Source organism: Crocodylus siamensis, chromosome 7 (genome assembly GCF_052110815.1).
Source record: "Crocodylus siamensis isolate JL-2025a chromosome 7, ASM5211081v1, whole genome shotgun sequence".
NCBI lineage: Eukaryota > Metazoa > Chordata > Crocodylia > Crocodylidae > Crocodylus > Crocodylus siamensis.
Window position 1 is genome coordinate 18845894 of NC_143401.1, and position 20934 is coordinate 18866827.

At 45.8% G+C, this 20934-nt stretch overlaps 1 protein-coding gene across 5 annotated transcripts in view; it reads left to right on the forward strand.

Moving 5' to 3' along the window:
- SEC31B (SEC31 homolog B, COPII component) overlaps positions 1 to 20934 on the forward strand; it is a 64834-nt gene that overhangs the window by 21929 nt on the left and 21971 nt on the right. For all 5 annotated transcript variants that reach the window (XM_090058818.1, XM_090058813.1, XM_090058817.1 and 2 more), the window contains 10 exons: positions 473 to 668; positions 1859 to 1954; positions 3014 to 3154; positions 4289 to 4431; positions 4648 to 4747; positions 7589 to 7750; positions 11212 to 11364; positions 13713 to 13943; positions 15984 to 16058; positions 17329 to 17415. In XM_090058818.1, coding sequence (XP_089914944.1) covers positions 473 to 668; positions 1859 to 1954; positions 3014 to 3154; positions 4289 to 4431; positions 4648 to 4747; positions 7589 to 7750; positions 11212 to 11364; positions 13713 to 13943; positions 15984 to 16058; positions 17329 to 17415 — 1384 coding nt within the window. The remainder of the gene's footprint in view (positions 1 to 472; positions 669 to 1858; positions 1955 to 3013; positions 3155 to 4288; positions 4432 to 4647; positions 4748 to 7588; positions 7751 to 11211; positions 11365 to 13712; positions 13944 to 15983; positions 16059 to 17328; positions 17416 to 20934) is intronic.

Genomic DNA, 20934 nt, shown 5'->3' on the forward strand with positions numbered 1-20934 from the left:
TTCATTCATTTCAAGGCCAAAGGGAATGGAGTGTGTCTAATGTGACTGCTTATACATGACTGGCTGGAGGATATTATCCACTGATTTCCATCCCATCCCCCCCAGCAAATCAGCAGAGCACATCTACACTGCTACCATGTCCTGTTTCCATCACTGTAAAACACCTGCATAAAACAGCGCTGCCTTGGCTGACTTGTGAATTTCTTTTCCTGCAAAGCTTTTGGAAGGTTTGTTTCTTCTTTTGCATGGAGGAGGAACCATTGCCTTCTGAAAAAGAAAGAGTGGCCCTTTAAAATGCAGAGGAATAGATGACTTCTTGGTACATTTGAAGCCATGAGATATGAAAGCTATTTTCTAGTGCTGGGATTTGTAGGAAAGGCCTCTGCTTGCAAGGTAGAGTTTGCTGACTGACTAGGTGTTCTGGCTTTCCCCTGAGTTTACTCTAACTTATTTTCTTTCTCTCTCATTTTAGGTTTCATAAGCTGATCTGGGGCAGCTTTGGAAATGGGACCTCCAGTTCCTCTGGGGTGATTATAGGCGGAGGAGACAATGGAGTATTAACAATGTACAGTGCTTCACAGATCCTGACTTCAGGGAAAGAGCCTGTGATTGGACAAACAGAGAAGCATACGGGGCCTGTTCGAGCTCTTGACTTCAACCCTTTCCAGGTATATTGCCAACAGCGCTATCTTCTATGTTTAGAGGGATTCAGAGGGATTAGATGTTTAGAAGGATTCTTGAACGGACAAGCTATAGACTGCATAGAGGAGGAATAGGTTAAGCTATTGGACTAGAACTCAGGAGATCTGAACTCAGCTATTGGACTAGAACTCAGGAGTAGTTTATGGCTCTGCCACTGATTCCTGCTGTGATCTTTAGCAAGTCTTTTTTCATCTGTCTGCCCCGATATATAAAACAGGATTAATGACACTCCCTTTGTCTTGCTTACTTAGATTGTTAGTTCTTTCAGGCAGATGGATCTCTTCTTATATATTGGTACAGAGCCTGGCACAGTGGGCCAGGCTCTGTATCAGCCCAGTAGACCTGGGCTGATGTCTCTAATTGCTATTGCAATGAAGTGTTGTAAGAAGACTCTAGCACTCAGATTATTAGGTCTCACAAAGCCACAGCCAGGGCTACTGCAGCCTTATGAAGAGTCTACATCTTCCTAAGAAGACCAGTAATGGCTTGGAATATTTTTGGCTCTTGGAGGCAGAGCTGTAGTTCCCTCTAGGCAGGGTCTGTAGGCTTGTAGCCCTGGGCAGGTTTGCCAGTCAGATTAAATTGTATATATGTTGTTAATGCACTGTTTATTAGGCCGAATAGAGACATAATGCCTTACTATCATCCTAGACGAAGAAAGAAGGATTAGGTAGGGACATGAGTTTGGACTCCGTTATAACAAGGTTAATCCTTTTCTGCTTACAATGTTCCCCCACAGAGTCAGTGGAATACAGATTTCATTTTTAACTGTCACTTGTGGTCATGATTCACAATTAAACAATTGTCCTTTCCTACCCAAAAGGTGACTGTGTCTCAGAGGTCCCTGCTTCTGGACTCTTTATCTGCCTGTCTGTTTAAACTGGCTAAGCATTTTGAGAGGGGCAGTAGAGAGATGTAAAATGATTGTAATCTTCCCTAAACCCAATTTCTGGGATGTGCTTTGGGTCTGTTTTCTCCCTCCCTCAGCATGAATGTGTTCCTTGCACTGATGCATTTACAGTAGATAATTTCTTGCAGCACGTCTCTTAAAGTTGTTTTGTTTTCTTTGGTAGCAACTAGTTTTAATAAAGTTAAGCCTCTTTCTCTGTGGATGCTGTGAGTAGAGCAGATGATGATAGTTTTGATTTTCCTACAGAGTAACCTCCTGGCCTCTGGAGCCAATGATTCTGAAATTTACATCTGGGACTTGAATAACTTCAGCGTGCCTATGACTCCAGGGACTAAGTCACAGGTAAAGGGCTTCTCTAGAGGCAGTGTCTCTTCAGCACTACAAACATCAGGGCCATGGATGGACACGACTAGTGATAGAGAGGGTGGTGGTTTCATTCTGTTAACTTTTTGGGATCTGTTCAGTGGGCTCAACCATAGTGAGTTCAGAAATGGATCTAAACCAAACGGTTAGTCTTTCTTATGGTTGAAACTGTTGCATATGGGAGCTGGTAGTGGGTAAGCTGTAAGACTATACTCTGCAGGATTGAAAGAAACTTTTTTATGGAGACTTTGGACTTTGTGGATTTGAAGTATTTCAGATGACCACATATCACATGGTCTGGTGGTGGTACAAGGGCTTTAATTAACATAACAGCCACAACACAGCTGATGAGCCATTATTAGGATTTGTCTTCCTCTTGGCTGGTATCTCTTTCCTTTAAAAGGGAAGCACACCTTTGAGGCAGATTTATATGAGAGTCCCTCTTTGAGAGTAGCACAAGCAGTTTTTACTGGAAGAATGGTAACTGTTTGCTCACTTAAAAGATGGCTAAATATCTCTCGGGCTAGATTTCCTGTCAGTCTCCTGTGTGATAGTTTGGAAAGGGGTATTTGTCTTAAATTCATCAACGTCTTCCATCTGACTGAACTCCTGAAATGCTGCACGTGGTCATCTTTCCATTTGTGTTCTCTCCCAGAGGTCAGGGGCTTCTCTGTAGTCTGCAACCTAATCTTGGTATATCCCAGGCTGCTGATCCATTCACCCCTTCCAGTTCTGTCACTTCACAGTGGAGTTAATGGTTAATGACACATGTAGCCAGTGCAGGCTTGCCCAGATTGCAAGGGATCTTTCTAGGGAATGGTCTCATCTGGAATTGTATTTTTCTGCAGCGTTCCCTACCAAAAATGTTATTTCTTGCCCTATCTGATTAGCAAATCAGTGTTTGAGAAGGAGAAGCTATAGATTCTTTGGGAACACAATGGAATAATGGCATGCTGTTGGCTAAGCCCTTGATGGGGTCTAGATATTAATGTTTGCTACAGGAGTATAATGAACTTTTGGCCTTTCCTGTCTTGACAGCCTCAAGAAGACATTAGTGTGGTGGCTTGGAATCGGCAGGTACAGCACATCCTGTCCTCTGCTTATCCCAGTGGAAAGGCTGTCGTGTGGGACCTCAGAAAGAATGAACCCATCATCAAAGTCAGTGACCACAGCAACAGAGTGAGTGGAGGAAGGACTGCAAGCTGGACACTGGGGCCCAGACCATGATTGTCTTGCAGCTCACCAGGGCCCAGGGTTATAACCCATATGTTTTGGCCTGCGGGCCCTGTAGGGATGGCTGTGTAACATCTACCCTCCAGTAAGAGTAATCTTTACAGGAGGGCATTGTAATGAGGCAAGGCTCTGGATAGGGCATTTTTGTACCTCAGCAATTCTGTGCCATGCTGGGGAGGTCTAGCATGTCCCCAAAGTAGTTGTCCTTGTTAGGACAACTGGTGTGAGGAGAACCATTGATGAGCAAATAGGCTATATCGACAAACTACCTACTCATCTCTAGGTCAGAGGAGAGAAATGCTGGTATGTGCTAGGTGAGTAACTGATGCTGTTTCTGTTTTGTTGTTTTTGTTTGTTTTTGCCTCTGTCTAAGCAGAAGGCAGCATTTTCCGGCGTAGCTAAAGCAGCCCAAGACTTACTTTTTCTCCCTCGCTGCTTTAAAGTAAAGCATCAAGCTGTTCAAGTGAAGGGGCAGTAGCTGATGTGAATGTCTGGCAAAAGGCCTTTTATCTGTTGCAAAGTATTCTCTAGAGACAGGAGACTCAGATTCTTGTATGTCTGGGCTTATGGTCAGGTGAACAGATGACCTTGCAGGGGTGAGCTGTATGTCACAGAGGCAAGTCTAGGATCTCATTATCAAAGGCATATTGGGGGAGAGTCTTATGCAGGCAGGGGTTGAGTTACAAGCGCTGCGGTAGGCAAATAAAGGGGAAAAATTCTCTTCTGCTCATTAACTGAGTGAAAAATCAGACCCTTTGCTCTCCCTCTAATTGCTGTTTCCCAGGCAGAGGTTGTGCTTACCTAGGAGTTATGGCCTTTTATCTAATTTTTTAAAAGGTTGTACTCTAGTAAACTGAAGAGGCTAGTCTAGAAGTTTAATTCTGGTTCTGCTACTGACTTCTTGCCTGGCCACACCACAGGTAAATTCCATTTCTATACAGACAGAGATAAGGACATTGACCCACAAGGATGCTAAGGTTATCAAGTATGCTAGAAGACAGAGTGCCAGGGTTCTGGGGCAGTGTGGTCTGCTGCTAGCTAACTTTTCTGCATTTTCAGTCTGTGCTGTTGTGTCCCTAGATGCATTGCTCAGGAATGGCATGGCACCCAGAAGTTTCTACCCAGCTGGTTCTTTCATCTGAGGATGACCGCATGCCAGTGATCCAGATATGGGACCTGCGATTTGCTACCTCTCCTTTGAACCAGCTGGAGGGCCACATGAGGTAAGAGCCTGCCTATATCTCTGCCTCTGAGAGGAGTCCCACCTTTAAAGGATAGGTTGCTGGAAGAAGTGTTCATTTAGCTTTTGGGTTAAAGTGTAGGACTGTTTTCACTATCTTTGTTGGTTCCACTGTAGTCTGATTAAGCCAGAGAAGTGAGTTAGCAGTGTCCCTCTTGTGCTAAGATGCCTGAATGTGACTTTTTCTGGTCTGTTTCAGAGGAGTCCTATCTGTCTCTTGGTGCCAGGCAGACCCCGAACTGCTGTTGAGCAGTGCCAAAGACAACCGGATCTTGTGCTGGAATCCTTGCATTGCTGAGGTGTGTTACAAGTTTGACTCTCTGATAGTTAGTGCACACTTCTTGCTGGGTGGGCATGTACTTGTATTCAGTATTATCATTCCATGCTGTTCCAATTTATACAATTTCTGCTTGCTACAAGAGAGAAGTCTATCTGTAAAAAGAAGAAAACTTCAATGAATACACGTGAAATCTCATTACAGTGAAGCCCATTTCAGTAAAAAATTGACTACAGTGAAAGCATTTCCAAGCTCTGGCTTCCAGCCCACAGAAGGTAGTGCCAAGTAGATCTCATTAGAATCAAATTCATTACAATGAAAAATTCATTACAGGAAAAGCCTGTTCTGATACTTTATGTATAATAGACTCTTATTTCAAAGAACAACCATACCTATAGGTGCCTTTAAAACTGAAATGCAGAGAGAGAGAGTCCCTATAACTGAATCATGGCAAAAGCCTTTTCACTGCTTGTTTCCTGTTCCTTTGTCAACCATGATTATGGAATTTGGAAAACCACAGGAAGTCCAGAGAAACTTGTTAGTCAAAAAGGGGAACAAAAATATCTGTATAGGCGGAAAAGCAACTTCTTGTGGAGTGAAAGAGGGTGGGAACTTACCATGTGATAGCTCAGGGATGGGTAGAATGCAGCCTGTGGGCTGGATTTGGCCTGCTAACTGGCTGGATCCAGTTTGGGGTGTACAGGGAGTGGATCAGCTTCTCCTGCCCATCCTGTTCTCAGGCCCAAATAATTGTCTACCCCTGTGTTAGCTGCTCTGTAGTGACTGTCCATCTGCTTGCTCTTAAACTGTGGTGAATGAGGGCTAACCTGGGATAGCCTAACCCTTTTTTATCGTGGCTGAGAGACCAAACAAAAAAAACACGTAATTTTCTTTAGAAGATAAGAAGAAAGTGATGGAAACAGTAGACTCCATCTGGGAGGAAAAAGACATAGCAAATGAATTCATCATTACTTTCTCAGAATTCAGTGTTACCTTCAGTCCATATTTTGAGGGATTGTTCCAGAACTGAAGTGAGTGAAGTTAAGCAGCTTTGGGTCTAAAATGAAAGTGACATGCTATGACAACACCAATAGGGCCTGTTTGCCTGCTTTAAGGTGTTTTTGCAAGGATTGTGCCCTTAAATGGTCTGCTTATTTTGCAAAAGGCATTGCATTTTACAAACCTGCTTGGAAATGGAAAATTTCAAGCAAGTGTGGTCTTGTTTAATGGTGTGTTTGGAAGTTATATAATTGTATTAGAAGTAATCTGTAGAGAAAAAAAATGATGTTCTAATAGATAAGGCTATTGAGTGGCATACAAGAGAGGATTCCTGACTGGTGCATCTGGGCAGCTGTGCAAAATGTGCTTTAGACTAACACAACTGTAGAAATACAGTGCTGTCAGCAAAGGTGTTAACATGCTGGTCTTGTGTTTCATTTCGTTTTACATTCTTAAATAGTCACATTAAATGCAAAAGCTTTTTTCACTGGAATTGTGAAGTTGCATTGTAAAGGTTCAAAAGTTTAAAAATGTAAAAAGTGTGGGTTCTTTTAATAATGATAGCCCATATGTCATACTCTCTGTCTGTAGATATAGATTTAATAGTTAATGTAAGGATGCTCAGGGGTAACCTTTGAGTATTTAAAATTATAACTTTAATGCAATTAATAATTATCATATAAATATTAGATAGGTGTAATATATTCTTTTGAAGAGAACCACCTCTAATGTTTTTAAGGGGTTAAAAAATCCCAGTGGCTTAGTGGTCCCCCTTACCATGGTATCTGAACCTCTTATAATCAAACCTGGTACTACCTAATGTCCTGATTAAAGTTGTTGGTACTGTACAAAAGCTGTACAACATAACTGACAGCTCTCAGAATGTAAGTTAATGTATGATCATGGAACAGTGGTGTCTGTTGGGATACTTCAAGGCTGTCCTTGACCCAGCACCATTCAGTATCTTTATCAATTATATGAAAGAAAATATAAAGTTTGAAGGTGATACCAGAACTGAAGCACTGAATACAAAGACAGGTCAGTTATATAGAATGATCTAAATTGGGCTGACTTTAAACCCTACACAGGAAAATGTAGGGTTGTATACCTCTGAACAGAAAATATAGGTCATGCTTACAGGGGAGGAGTCCATGTTCTGATAGACCACATTGCTTTGAAGTAGGGAAGAATCCTCTGAATTTTACAAATGGGACACAAGACTGTGAAACACACAACCTGATTACAAGTTTTGCCCAGCATCACATGGAAGGCCTAGAGCCGAGCCTGGAGTTGAACCTGCCTCTCCCAAGTGTCAGTCTAATGCCCCATTAAACAGACAGTTTTTCCTGCGCTTTCTACAGTTCTTTTGATTCCATTTTTGGAGCCATGTTTTTCATTGTTTCTGTTGCCTTCTTTGTTTTCTCTGTCCTCCTTTCTATTTAATTTTTTTCTTATCTTTTTCTTATGCTGTCAAGTCTTTATTACTTAATACTTTTTTGTAATTCTACTTTCCTTGCTACTGTTTTCCAGGATGTGTCCTTCCAGGTTCCACAATACTGCAGCACTCAGGTGCAGAAGGTCTTCCAAAGCTGAATCAAACTTACTAGGGTTATGCATTCCTGAAATCATTCTCTCCTCTTTTATGTTGTGCATTTCTCGTTGTGGCCTCTAGCTGTTGCTTGTGCTAGACACTAGTAGTCCAGCCAGAGTACATCTTCCCAAAAAATGACAAGGTTTGGAGGGTCTTCATGCTTAGGGAGCTGTTAATAATATGGGATGGACCTGCCATGCATAAGTGGTTTTCAGAAAACAAGTGAGTGTATTGCTGTATAATGTTTTTCTACCTCCTATATGTCCGTGTTAGGTGGTTTATGAACTGCCCATTCGAAGCCAGTGGTGTTTTGATGTCCAGTGGTGCCCTCGGAATCCATCAGTCTTCTCAGCTGCCACTTTTGATGGATGGATCAACATTTATTCTGTTATGGGTGGGAGCCTAGAAGCTCAGCAGAAGACTCAGGCTGACAAGGTCAGGTCCAAAAGAACAAAGAAACAGACTACTATTTGGACTAGATACAATGATGACTGGGTACTTGAGATCAAGGAGCACTCTAAGCACAGGAATGAGGTCTTGTTATTTTGTAATGGCAGCAATGAACTTACCCCTAGAGGGGGTGTGTTTGTGGGGGCAGTGAGCATAAGCATGTGTGTCATACGTGACAACCACAGACCAGTTAGTTGGGAAGGTAATATCTACCTGGATCCTTCAGGCTCTGTATTGCTTTCTGCAAGAGATGTGACTGAGTATCGTGTGTGTGTGTAAAAATGTGTGTCTATATTTATATATATGCTAAAACTATTCCATAAAAATAAAATAAGTCAATGATCAAAGCTAAACTGCTCTTCATAATGCTAAATATAGGACCGCAGTCAAAACAAGGTGATATTTGTTGAAGTAGCAACTCCCCTGCACTTGAGGAGATCAGTTTTGGGGGTCCAGAATGTGTGTCTTCCCTCAGCTAGCTCATTGGCTTGGAAGGTGAAACTTTTCAGTCTTACCCTTCCTTGATTCTTAAGGATTGCAATGTCTGCTCACTCCACATTGAAACACTTCCAAGTTTTAGGTTGTGTCAGATGTGAGATGTCCCTTGGAGCATCTTGGCCTAGTTAAATTCAAGTGAGGTCATCCTTAGGAAACATTAGTTCTAAGAAATTCCTTCAGTTGTTAAATTTGTGGGGGCTTTGTATTTTGATGGTAACTAATTTGCCACCATTCTTCTTTGCTCTCAGTCACCTCCCTTATTGCTCGCCTGCCCTGCCTTGATGTTAAACTGAAGGAGGAAAATAAGGAGAGGTGAGATGTTTGCTAACAGTAGTGAAGAGGGTGACTCAGGGCCTTCTTTCACAGAGCTCCGCCTCTCCTACACCCTGTCTTTACCACACCCAAATAGGTATTGATCTGTGACTCGCTCAGGGTTTCGTCCTCCCACGGATGGGTTGTGGAGACCTGGTAACCAGTTGGCAGTCCCTTTTAGCAGTTAACTGGTTTACTTCTCACTGCAGGTGGCCAGTGGTTCAAGCCTGTGATTTGAGTCCTTTGTCTTGGCATCAGTTTTCCTCTTTTCCCTTTAAGAAATGTCCCCTTTCCAGCTTAATCAAATTTTATTGCCTCGTATTAGGGCTTCCAATGTCCTTTTATTAGATTTGAGCCGTCGATGCCAAGCTACAAAGCCTGTCTGTATTCCATGTATCAGTTTTCTGTCGGTCTAATCAGCTACTCAGTTTACCAGCCAGGATTAATCCATTTCACTCCTCAAATTTAGCAGACCCCGCAAAGGCCGGATTCTAGTTTAAGTCTGTCAGGCATGGGCCTGTCACTTTCTGGCCTGAGCCTCTGTACCAAGTTCAATATCCCAGAGATACACCCTTTAAATTTCCCACTTTGCCAGTCCTGGAAGTCTGTCCTTGCTCTGGGCTTCAAGAGTCATCTCCAGGGATGTTTCATAGATTTCATAGACATTAAGCCTGGAAGGCTCCTCGGAAGATCATAGAGCCAGCAGCAGGAATTCAGCTGGGGTCATAGGATCCCAGCAAAATAAGCATCCATATTTCTCTTGAAGGCGTTCAAAGTAGGTGCTTGAACCACTTCCGATGGCAGGCTATTCCAGACCTTGGGGGCTCGGACAGTAAAGAAATTCTTCCTTATGTCCAGCCTGAAACTGTCTTGCAGGAGTTTATAACCGTTCAACCTCGTCATCCCTTGGGGCGCTCTGGTGAACAGATGTTCCCCCAGATACTGGTGGTTACCCCTGATAAACTTATAGGTGGCCATCAGATCACCCCTGAGCCTATGCTTTTCCAGGCTAAAGAGCCCCATAGCTCTCAGCCTGTCATCCTAAGGTCTGTTTTCCTGACCTCTGATCATGCGCATGACTCTTCTCTGGACTCTCTCAAGCTTCTCTACATCCTTTTTGAATTGTGTACTGCAGCTGCGGCCTCACCAAGGCTGAGTACAAGGGGAGAATGCTGTCCTGGGAGTTGCTTGAGAAGCATCTATGGATGCAAGTCAGCATTTTGGTCGCTTTACTAGCCGCAGCATCACATTGAAGGCTTATGTTCATCTTGTGGTCAGTGATGACCCCCAAGTCTCTCTCTTCCATAGGGCTAGCCAGCGTAGCACTGCCGAGCCTATAAGGATGCTGCAGGTTTTTCTTCCCAAGGTGGAGAACCTTGCATTTTTCAGTGTTAAACACCATCAGGTTCTCGTCTGCCCATTTGCTGAGCCTGTCCAGGTCAGTCTGGATCGCCCTCCTGTCTTCAGGTATGAATGCTTTGCCCCAGAGTTTGGTGTCATTGGCAAACTTGGTTAGTCTGCTTCTGACTCCAGTGTCCACATCATTAATGAAGATGTTGAACAATATGGGTCCAAGGACAGAGCCTTGGGGGACCCCACCGGGCACAGGGCACCATGACAATTGATTTCTGTCTGTTACCACCCTCTGGGTCCGACCACGGAGCCAGCTTCCCAGCCAGCAGATCATTTGCAGGCCCTCGGCATCCTCCTTCAGCTCCTCTCCATCTCTGGTCTACTAGTCCTGCTCCATTCATCAATCCCACACCTCCACACAGTTTGCACAAACTCTCCCTGGCTTGTTCTTTCCCCTGTCTGGGAAAACTCCCTCTGAGCCAGCACTGCATTATCTTCCGGTCTGACTTCTCCAGGCCTGTAGGAGATGGCTCTGAGGTCTCATGACCTGCCCCTCTGTGCGCCAGGCACAGAGGCTTCCACATCTGTCTCAACATCAGCACTTCTACTTGTACTGCTGTGCCAGTCCTCCACCACCTGATAAATCTCGCAGTGAGGTTCTCCGGACTGTAACATGGCTCCAGACTTTTTCCCTATTATGGTGTTTGCCACAGCAACTGCACATCCAGTACCCACAACACTCTAAGAAATGCAGATCAAAAACCACTTTTGAGGAACCTAAACTGTGTCCTCATCTAGGTGAAAATCTTGAGACAATATTGTGTTAACAGTTTATAGAAAGTTTGACTCCAAGCCCTCTAAAAATAACTGTTTTGAAAGAGCCTAGCAATTAACAGCTGCTTGGCATTCATCCATCGGCTAAATTAAAATAAGCTAGACGTTTTATGAGCAGATGCCACCATTGTCTTCCATAAATGAGGTACTTCAGTATCTAGGAGTGGGACACTGGGTCAGAAAGCTTCTTGTGAGAGATTTTTATCTCAGTAGGGAAAAGCTACTTGGAAAATCTGCCAGGGCACAAATAATTATTTCCTATAAAGTCTCTGGTTCCATATATACTCTTATGTCTTGTGGGGAAATGGTATGGCAGTTGTGGAGAACTTAGCATCTTGTTTCTTCACCGTTAAGAATAACTAGCTGGTTATCTAATTACTAGGCTGTAGATTAATGGTCATACTCCCTGCAGAGTGAAACTTAATTATTTTTCCTACTTCTGATTTCAGATCTCCTCTTCCTTTAACAACCTGGACCCCTTTGGCACAGGACAGACCCTTCCTCCTCTGCAGGTGCCAGAGCAGGTGGCTCAGACTACCTTGATCCCTCCATTGAAGAAACCCCCCAAATGGATTCGCAGGCCTGTTGGGGCCTCATTTGCAGTAAGTACATGGAGTGTCCTTACTGAGAAAACAAATGAGAAGGCACTTTTCATGTCTGAGGTGATCCTGTTTTCTCACTAGGAGATCATTTAGCTTTTGTGATGCTCCCTATTTTCATTCTAGGTGAAGGCATTGCATGGATTCCCTTTGCCTTGGTGCTCCAATTTCTTAGCAACAACACTCATTTCTGGATCAGCAAACAGGACCTAATAGAATTTGTGTGAGGAGGGAAGAGAACTGATGTTTCACTCCTCTTTTACTTAACTTTCTTTTTGAGTAGGATGTAATGCAGTGGTTCTCAGTCTTGTTAAACAAAAGGCACTCCTTGTTAGACTCAGGGCACCCCATGGAAAATGCTGGCTCTTAGTTTTCACTTGTTTTTTGATTGTGACTAAATACTGGAGCAATCCTTTTGTTGCAAAGGTTGCAAAGACCTGTAACAGGGAGCCCTAACCCTGTTACTAAGAGACAGGGTGGCCCCTTTAAGTCCAGAACCTTCCAGTCACGGCCGGCCAGTCAAGTAGGGGTTAGGGGTTAAGGCTTAAGCCCTGCCAGCCGGTCAGGTGACTGGAAGGGGCAGGGCCCGGCTCACATATAAACCCCAGGGCTAAGGCCAGCACGGCATTTCCCTGCCAGCAGCCAAGGGGGAAGGAGCTCTCCCAGAGCAACCAAAGGGGAGAGGCCTGACTGCAGGTACAGTCTCTGATGCTGGTAAGGGCTGGAGCATCCCAGGTATGGCTTGAATGATGTTATAGCCAGGTGGCTTGGATTTATGTTATAGCCCAGGGGCTTGTGTTTTTGTGTGCTGTTTAAGACCAGTGGTTTGGGTGAGGCTATTAGGGGAAGAAGGAGGCCTCATAGGGGGCCCACAGCAGCATTGGGACCCCGGCATCAGAGAGGACGCAGCATTTTGGGGCACGCGGACCATGGCGCTAGAGAGGGGCAAGAGCCTGAGTGACTGGGGTTTTTTTGAGAGCTAGAGCCTGGAAGTCAAACTCTGATTAGTGGGTTGTTTTTTTGACTGACAGGCCTAGCTAGAGGAAAAATGGGTAGGCCCACAGTGATCTAGATCTCAACATAAAGAGGAATTTACAAATACCATCTGCGAGGCTTAGGCTGTGGTGTAGGGGAGGAACAGAACTGTAGATAACGCTCCTTGGCATCGGAGCAGAAAATGGGAAGCCTCCTGCTTAATTACATCTGCTAATTAACAACAAGGCATGGCAGGCGAGAAGGTGGGCGGTGGCCCCATAACGGATGGGCAGGGCCACCAGTAGACGGTCCCCCAAGAGGCACCCCTGTTACAGATCACAAGAGGGCAGAATGGTTTTGACACTATGGATTCCTATTTTGAAATCTCTGAATTGTATAGCCGTTTGCACTATCAATGCTTGTATTGTATGGCACCCTGTAGCAACCTTAAAAAAAAATCTCATAGCACCCTGATAGGCCATAGCTACCTTTTTGAGAATCATTGATTTTAATGAAACTAGAATAACTCAGAAATGCTTTCTTGTAGGGAAAGCATATGTGTTGTCGTCTTGATTTTTTTTTTCTTTTTTCTTTTTCATTTCCCTTTCCTCCCATTTCATTGTCTCTTCTTTTTCTCTTTCCTTTTCTAGAATCTAGTCCCATAGCCTTATTTTATCCATTTCTTCTTTTCTGTAGGGTCATTATGCTGTCTTGCTTGCCTTTGCCCTTGTCCTGGCTTGTGCCATATCTGTGGCACATATGCCACTAACTTAATATAGTCTTAACAAATAGCATACTTTCTTCTTTGCTGCTGACATCCAAAACAAAATATGTGTGGCTGCATGTGTACAGAGACCATAGTTAAAGGAGAGAGTTGGCTATGCATTGAGCTTGAGTAGTGAGGGCTTATGATTTTGATGCTGGAATTGTATCCTGCTAATGACTGTATGATGTTTGCACCTGTAATTTTTTATAATTGGGTGAGGAAACTGTTACATTTGTCCCTGGACAAGTTGTGCCCAGGTTTGTCTGAGAAGAGAAATATCCCATGATTGGTGTGTATACATACCACCCTTCTAATTAGGGTTTAGTGTGCAGCTGAATGCACTGCATGATTTCCACCACTGATTCAGTGATGCAGTCCTGGAATAACCATCCAGATTCACTTTGTAGTGTCCTGGGATAAACTGTTAATATTTTTTATTCCATAACCTTTTTTGGAATTTATTCCAGGACAGATGTGACATCTGTTTATAGCCTTGGACTTCTTGCTATTGCCCTGGGCAAGGCAGTTGGAACCAGCACCTGAGGACGCAAAGTGTGGTTTCAGTTTCATATGTACAGACACTTATTCTCTCTACTATTTTCCTTTTCAGTTTGGGGGGAAATTGATCACCTTTGGCCTTGCCAAAACCCCTGCACAACAAATGCCACAGATCTCCCCATGGCAGGTGTTCATCAGCCAAGTCACTACAGAAACTGAGTTCTTGGTTCGATCCAGAGAACTACAGGGGGCTCTACAGAAGGGAAACCTCCTTGACTATTGCCAGCACAAGATCCAGATGGCTAAGCTGCAGTTTGAGGAGAATATCTGGAAGTTTTTGAAGGTAGCACAACTTCTGGTGAAGGCCAGAGAAGTGTGGTTTTCTGTTTTTTGTTTTGTTTTTTTGTTTTTAATGACTGGCCAAATCTTGCTTCCCTTAGACAGAAATCCCACTGACAATAGTGGGAGCTTTAATTTAAAGGGGCCGTATGACTTTGGGTGGGTCATCAAGTCCAGGCAGCCATATCATGTAATCCCTTTCATAAGGGGTTAAAATGGGCAGAGGGCTAGATTTCAGCAGCTGTCATTTAAAGCCAGTGGGATTAGCTGTGGGACATAGATTGCCTCACTCCTGTCCATTATTCTGTCCACTGGACCACACTGTCTTTATGAGTGATATAGAGTGTTCTTACTGTATAACTAAAATATTCTACAGTAATGGTCCAAGCCATTACAGCTTGCAAGAGTGGTTATATAACATGGAAGATTTTTTATGTCATTTTAAAGGGGATAGGCATTAAAAGCAAGTAGTAGTGCTGTTAATTTGGTTTTAGTAGGCGAGGGTTATTTTGATACTCTCCTGAACAGCAAAGTTGTACTGCATTGACGGAGGAGTCAGGGTTAGGAAAGTCTTGTATACGATGTTCAGCACAGGAACTTGTTACAGCCTGGTCCAGGGGTAGGCAAAATATGGCCTGCAGGCTCAGTCCAGCCTGCTATCTGGTTGGATCCTGCCTGCAGGCAGGCACCCACCAGTTAATTGTGTCTGTCCCCACTGGTGGCTGCCCCTGCTGCACTTTGCGTGGGGCCGAGTCCTGCCTGGGGCAGTATGTGCTGTGTTCCCAGCCTTCCCCACTGGAGGGCACCAGCCCTGCCAGCAGGCACAGCTTCCGGGCTGGGCTGCTGCTGCTGCCACTGTCCATAGAACTGCTGGACTTCCCCAACCTCTAGTGATTCCTGTCCCTGCTGCAGCTCTCCAGGCAGCAGGTAGGGAGTGGAAGCTGCAGCATTAAGGGGAGTAGGGTGGGCTCTGCCTGCAGCTCACTTCAGTCCTGCTCTTGCATAACTGGGTGGAGGAACGTGTGGATGGAGGAGGGTGTGTTTAGGAGCTTTGCTGTTCACAAAGACAGGCAGGCACAGGACAGGCAGGTGGGGTGAGAACAGCATCAGGAGCCAGCATGCACTTGGTTCCCTGCCCCACCACCCCTCCCAGGCATCTCGTGGTGCCTGCTGGCAGCAGCTGCTTTCCTGCCCTTTACAGTGCAGTGCAAGCCAGGCAGGCAGCCCTGCTTCCCCTCCCCCTCCCCACACCTGCAGAGAGGCTGGGCTCAGCCACATCACAAAGAGTGGGCAGGAGGGAAGCTCCGCACAGGGGCACAACCAACCCACCCACACCGCCTCACACTCCCCACCATACCCCCACACACAGCCAACGCTGTCCCACGCACCCCATACCCCAACCACACAAAAAGTCCACACCCATGCACACACTCCCCACCATCCCCCACACGTACCCCGAACACCCTCCACACACATCCCACACCCACACATATACCCATACCCCCCACAGACAGACCTACACCTCCTCACACAAGCATCCAGACCCCACTGCCCCAACATACCCACACACATCCAACAATCCCACGCCCTCAATACACATCCACCCCTACACACTCCACTCACACCATAACCACATCCATACATGCCCCTGCCACACACCCACATCCTGCCACACAATGTACAAGCAAACCTTCCCCCCCCAAAAGAGTACTTCCTGGGCAAGGGGAGACGCTTCTGGTGGCAAATGTCAAGGATTAGGGGGCAGGACTTTTGATCACAAGATTGTGACCTGGGGGTGGGGCACCTCTCAAGGGGCAAGGCTACCCTGGCAACCCTTGACACCTCACCAAAACTCATTAAGTGGCCCTCTAGCTGAACTAATTGCCCACCCCTGGGCTAGACTCTATGAAGCACACAACAACCCCAATCCTACCCTGACAACTAGTTGCTAAACTTTACCCCTACCAGAATACAACTGGTGTTATCCTCATTTGGAAGACTGAGTTCACTTAATGTTTCTTTTCCAAAATCCTTTGGTGTCCAGGTGAATCTGGAGCAGGACTCCAGGATCAAACTCCTGAAGTTGCTGGGCTATAATAAAGAGGAACTTCAGAAGAAGGTGAGTGGTATTTTTGCTAAGTAGAGTCTTTAGAGGGCAGAGTGGAGGACAGTCACTGAACGTATCAGGGAATAGATTCCACTAAAGGGCAGTCTGAGAACGAGGAACCTGCTGATCTGTGTGTTTCCTCTTTGGGGTTGGCTGGAGCACTTCTGCCCCTGGCCATTCTTAGGATGGTGCTTTCGTGTGTTTTTCATCTGTGCCAGAATGGCTGGAGCCGGACCCTGCTGGCCTGACTTGGTCGCATGCTGCAGGCTTCAGCTTCTCTTTGCCAGCAATCCTAGTGCTCTTTGTCCCTGACAGCTGGCAGGGCAGCATCTCCAGCACATCTCAATTCTGACCTGCAGTGTTCCCTGGCAGTCTCTCTTCTTAGGCCTGAAATAGAAATGCTGATCTAGTTTCATGCCAGGACTGTAATGAGTACCTGGGCACTACCATGAGTAGTAGCGTAGCTTCAGCTGAGATTGGCACCCTGGTCCCTGAAAGTGAAAAGTTAATACACTTAACCCATTGAACTGCAGAGTGAGGCTGATGGAGAAAAATAAAGTCAGGGGCACCTGAAATCAATGGCTTTAGGTGTTCAGCAGGAGTTCAACTTTCAATATCTTTGTGGATCCAGGCTTCAGTCCCCCTCCTAGTTTAAACATTTGCACTCCTATCTGCTTTGCTCATCTGACAAAGTACTAGGCTTTCAGCCCTTCACTCATTGCATGAGCAAGACCCAAAGCGGGTGACTCCACAACAGCATATGCAAGGTGTTGATATTGTATGAATTCAGTGGAAAGAAAGGCTCCACTGGATAAATTCTGCAGCAGATCTAGCTGGGGCACTGACAATGCAGCTTTCTCCATGCTGTAATCCTGAGCACTGTGCATTTTTTGGTTCCTTTCCTGGTATTCCATAGACAACAGGTAAGAAATCCAGCTGGATACCTAAGTGGAGTGTGGAAAGATTTGGAAGCTAGTTCCAGCTGGCACTGATGGTGTTGCAGAAAAGATGCTTGCAACAGTGTGGATGATATTATGGCAAAGGACAGAGACTTGCTCTATAACCGGCAAAGGGAGTGGAGAGATGGGGCCTGTGAAGTAATAAAGGGCAGGTCCATTAGGGAAGGGAGTATATGGTACTAATGCAGAGATTTCAGAAGAGCTCCTGAGATGCATGGGCAGCCAATGCCAATGGAATTACTTATGATTGCAAGAGACCTGATTGCCCCCATGTTTGGCTTTCTGGAAGAGGCTTGACTCTACAAATGTGCATTTCTTTGTAGATAGCCTCGTGTTTGGGTAATGGTATCCCAGACGAATGTCACCTACCCGAGGCAGACAACTCTTCTCAAGCTGGGCAGCCTGCTCAGGTATGTCCTCATCTCTTTGCTGGTCACTGAGATGGGTGGGGAGTAGGGAGTGGAATGAACGAGAAGGTTAAATTCCAACCACAAGTTCTTGGATTCAGTGCAGGTATTCCTTGGGAAGTTCTGTCTTGTGCCAGTCTGACTGGATCATCACAAGGGTCCCTTCCAGCCTTATTGTGTTCTACCTCAATGTTTGGGTGCACAGATGTCTTAAAAACCCCACGCTCCACAAACCAAGCTCCTTTAAAGCATCTCAAGTCAGACACTTAAAATGTATTGGCCTTTTGTAAATCCTTGTGCTTGATAATTAGTTTTTTTAGATTCTTTAGGGCAGGCACTGCCTCTTGTTTTATTGGTAGAACAGGAAGCATCAGTATGATCCTGTGTAAGCTGCTGTTGATCACAGTGGGCGCTTAATGTCTGTGTACCATCAGGATCACTTGTGGGGCTTATCTGTAATCGTCAGCAGCTCTTTTATTGCTGCATACTTAATACCAGTGATTCTTGTCTACAGTATAGTGCCTCAGTTCCTGTTACCACATGGGAGTTCAGCCCACACGAAAGGTCCTATTAAAGAAAATTCTGATACATAATTAACCTGTGGACAATTTTACTGAAACTCTCAGCAGACATCTTATGTAATTGCATCTTGCTGCAATGGTGATAGCACATTGGCAAAGAGACAAGTGGGTGTCCGCTGGGATGGATATAGTAATTCACAGGTGGGTTCTAGAATAGCACCCCCATAATCCTTGCCGCAGCTCTGTAATCCTTGACGCTGAATTGGGCAGACTTGTTCTGTGTTCTGTAAATTTAGATCTGGACGACACTACAAATTCCTGCCTACAGAAACTGGTACAGTGTGAAAAGACTGCACTGATATAGCTGTGCCAGCAAACTTCCCTGTCCAAGTGAGCACATAGTCTTGCTGGCAAAAGGGGTCTTCCATTAACAGAGATTGTTATTTGGGGAGGTGCTGTGGCTAAGCCAGTGGTGTTCAACCCCCAGCCCATGGTGCCATGTCTTTGCCTGCAGACCTCCTCACAGGCCTGCAAATTTGGCAGTGGCACCACTCCACCACTGCCAAATTTTGGGACCTATGGGGAAACCCAGGCTCTGTGTCCTGGATGGGCACCCTCTACCATTACACAGGGGTGGGCAGGGGCAGCACTGGGCCTAAACCCAGCATGTGGGGTGGGGGAGGGAGTGGTGCTGGGTCCTCAGGACCCAATCCTGGCAGGTGGTGGGCAGTGCAGGACTCCTGAGGCCAGTGCCTGTGGGTGGGAGGAGATAATGCTGGGTCCCTGGGACCCAATCCTGGCAGGAGGGCGTTGGGAAGGGGTGGCATCATGAGTCTGGGACCCAACCTGCTGTGTCGGGTCAGGAGGGGGCAGTTCCAGGCCCGATTGGAACAGTGCTGGATCAGGAACTCATCTGACTCTCTGGGCCAAAAAGTTGATCACCACTGGACTGAATCAACAGAAAAAACAAGTCCCTTCTGCTGCTATATAGAACATCTCCATTAGGGGGCTCTGCTGCTTTAGTTTTGCCTGCACTACTATTGCAATAGCAGCTTCAGAATTTAGATAAGCCTTTAAACACAGGGCAGTGTACTAACTATGCCCATGGTTGGCAGGCCACCGTTTCATTTGTTTACCTGGAATATGAAACATTTGCCAAATCCCTTTGATTCCCATATGAAAGGTATGGGGCAAGCCAATTTGAGGGTGTCTGATAACTCATGTGGGAACAGCTTGTCCTTGACAGTTTACACTGCATTAATGCTCATTATACATTGTTTGGGATTTGTCTTTGCTGAGCACACTGCACCCACACCCACTTGCACTCATGCCCCATACCCAGAAATGCTACTGGGTGATGCTACTCAGATGGCTTCCCTTTCAGGCTGCTTTCAAGTCCTCAATCTCAGTGGGTCTGAGAGTGGCCCCTGAGGGCCAGCCCAGGGCTGTTTTACTAGTGTAGTTCCAGGTTTTGTGTGTGGCTGGAAGGGTAGCTGGGCCTATGCTGGCCAGGACACACTCATGTGTAAACAAGTCAGAATTCTTCTGCAGTTCCTCACAGTCAAGGATGATTGTCTTCCGTGAACGTCTTATCGGTGGGTCTGAAGACTGCAAACAAGGCCAGTCTGGGATCAACAGACTATTTTGCAACTTGAGCACATGTTTTTGTGAGCAGTGGGTGGCTCCAAATTCTCCATTCAGTCCACAACAACGTGCTGTTTTTGCTGCTCTTACTTTTCCATCTCCTATTGGTATAAGGTTTCCAAGTACTAAGATCCTTGCAAGAGACTCTTCCTCCATTTGGGGCAGTTCCAGTCTCCCAAAACTTGATGTCAATGTTTAATTTTTTTTCAAGTTGGCCTTAAGGATGTCCTTGAAGCGCTTTCTCTGCCCTCCTTTAGCATATGCCTTGACTGAGCTGGAAGAAGAAAATTTGCTTGGGAGTCTGGAGTCGGACATCTGGATGACGTGGCTGGCCCAGCAAAGTTGATGTTTGTGAAAGAACACTAATGTTAGTGAGTCTGTTTTCCCGCCTGATTTGAGGGAACTTCCACAGGTAGCGTTGCTAGTACTTCTCCAGTGATTTGAGGTGTCTCTTGTACATTGTCCGCATCTCAGCTTCGTACAGTAAGGTGGGGATCCCAACCGCTTGATAAACCATGAGCTTCGTTTCGTATTTGATGTCACAATCTTTGAACGCCCATTTCCTCAGGCATCTAAAGGGTGTACTTGAAAATTTGAGGCAATGCTGGATTTCTTCATCTGTGTCAGTCTTCTGTGAGAGATGGTTTTCGAAGTACAGGAAATACACAGCATTCTTTAGAGTCTTACAGTGAATCTGAATTACTGGGGCTAGGGACTGCGCATTAAGAGCTTATTGACCTTCATCTTCTGAATGTTAAACATCAGTCCCATTTTCTTGTATGACTTGGTAAAGACATTGACGATTGCCTGAAGGTCTGCTTCTGAGTGATCACAGACTACAGTGTCATCAACATATACTGGAGCTCGATGGTTGAGGTCAGGGTGGTCTTGGCTTTGGCTTGGAGTTGGCCCTGGGAGGGAGGGCAGCAGGGTGGGAGCCTGAGCCCACAAGTGGGCAGCCTGTATCTACGCTGCACACAAATCTGGGGGGCATGTGCCTCCCGTACTCCCCCTCGGGAGCGTGCACAGTGGTGGAGAGCCAGCCCCTCTGCCCCCAGGATGAGCTGCACATGGCTTTATCCCGCTCCCCTCCTGGGCCCTGCAGCTGAATGACCCCAAGCCCTGCACACCAGCCCTGTCCAACTCACTCCCACTTTGGGGGCCTCAGTTCCCCCCTCCTCCCCAACTTACCTATGGGGATCTGTGGGAGCAGCACTCCAGGCTGTCTGCTGGCCATGTAATGTGTACATGCACGTGGCGCCCCCTGCCTCACCGCCCTCCCATTGCCCCCAGCCGATTGTAGGCTGGAACTCCGCCAGCCTGCAAGCAGAAGCCTGCTTTTTCTCCTTTAAAGGAG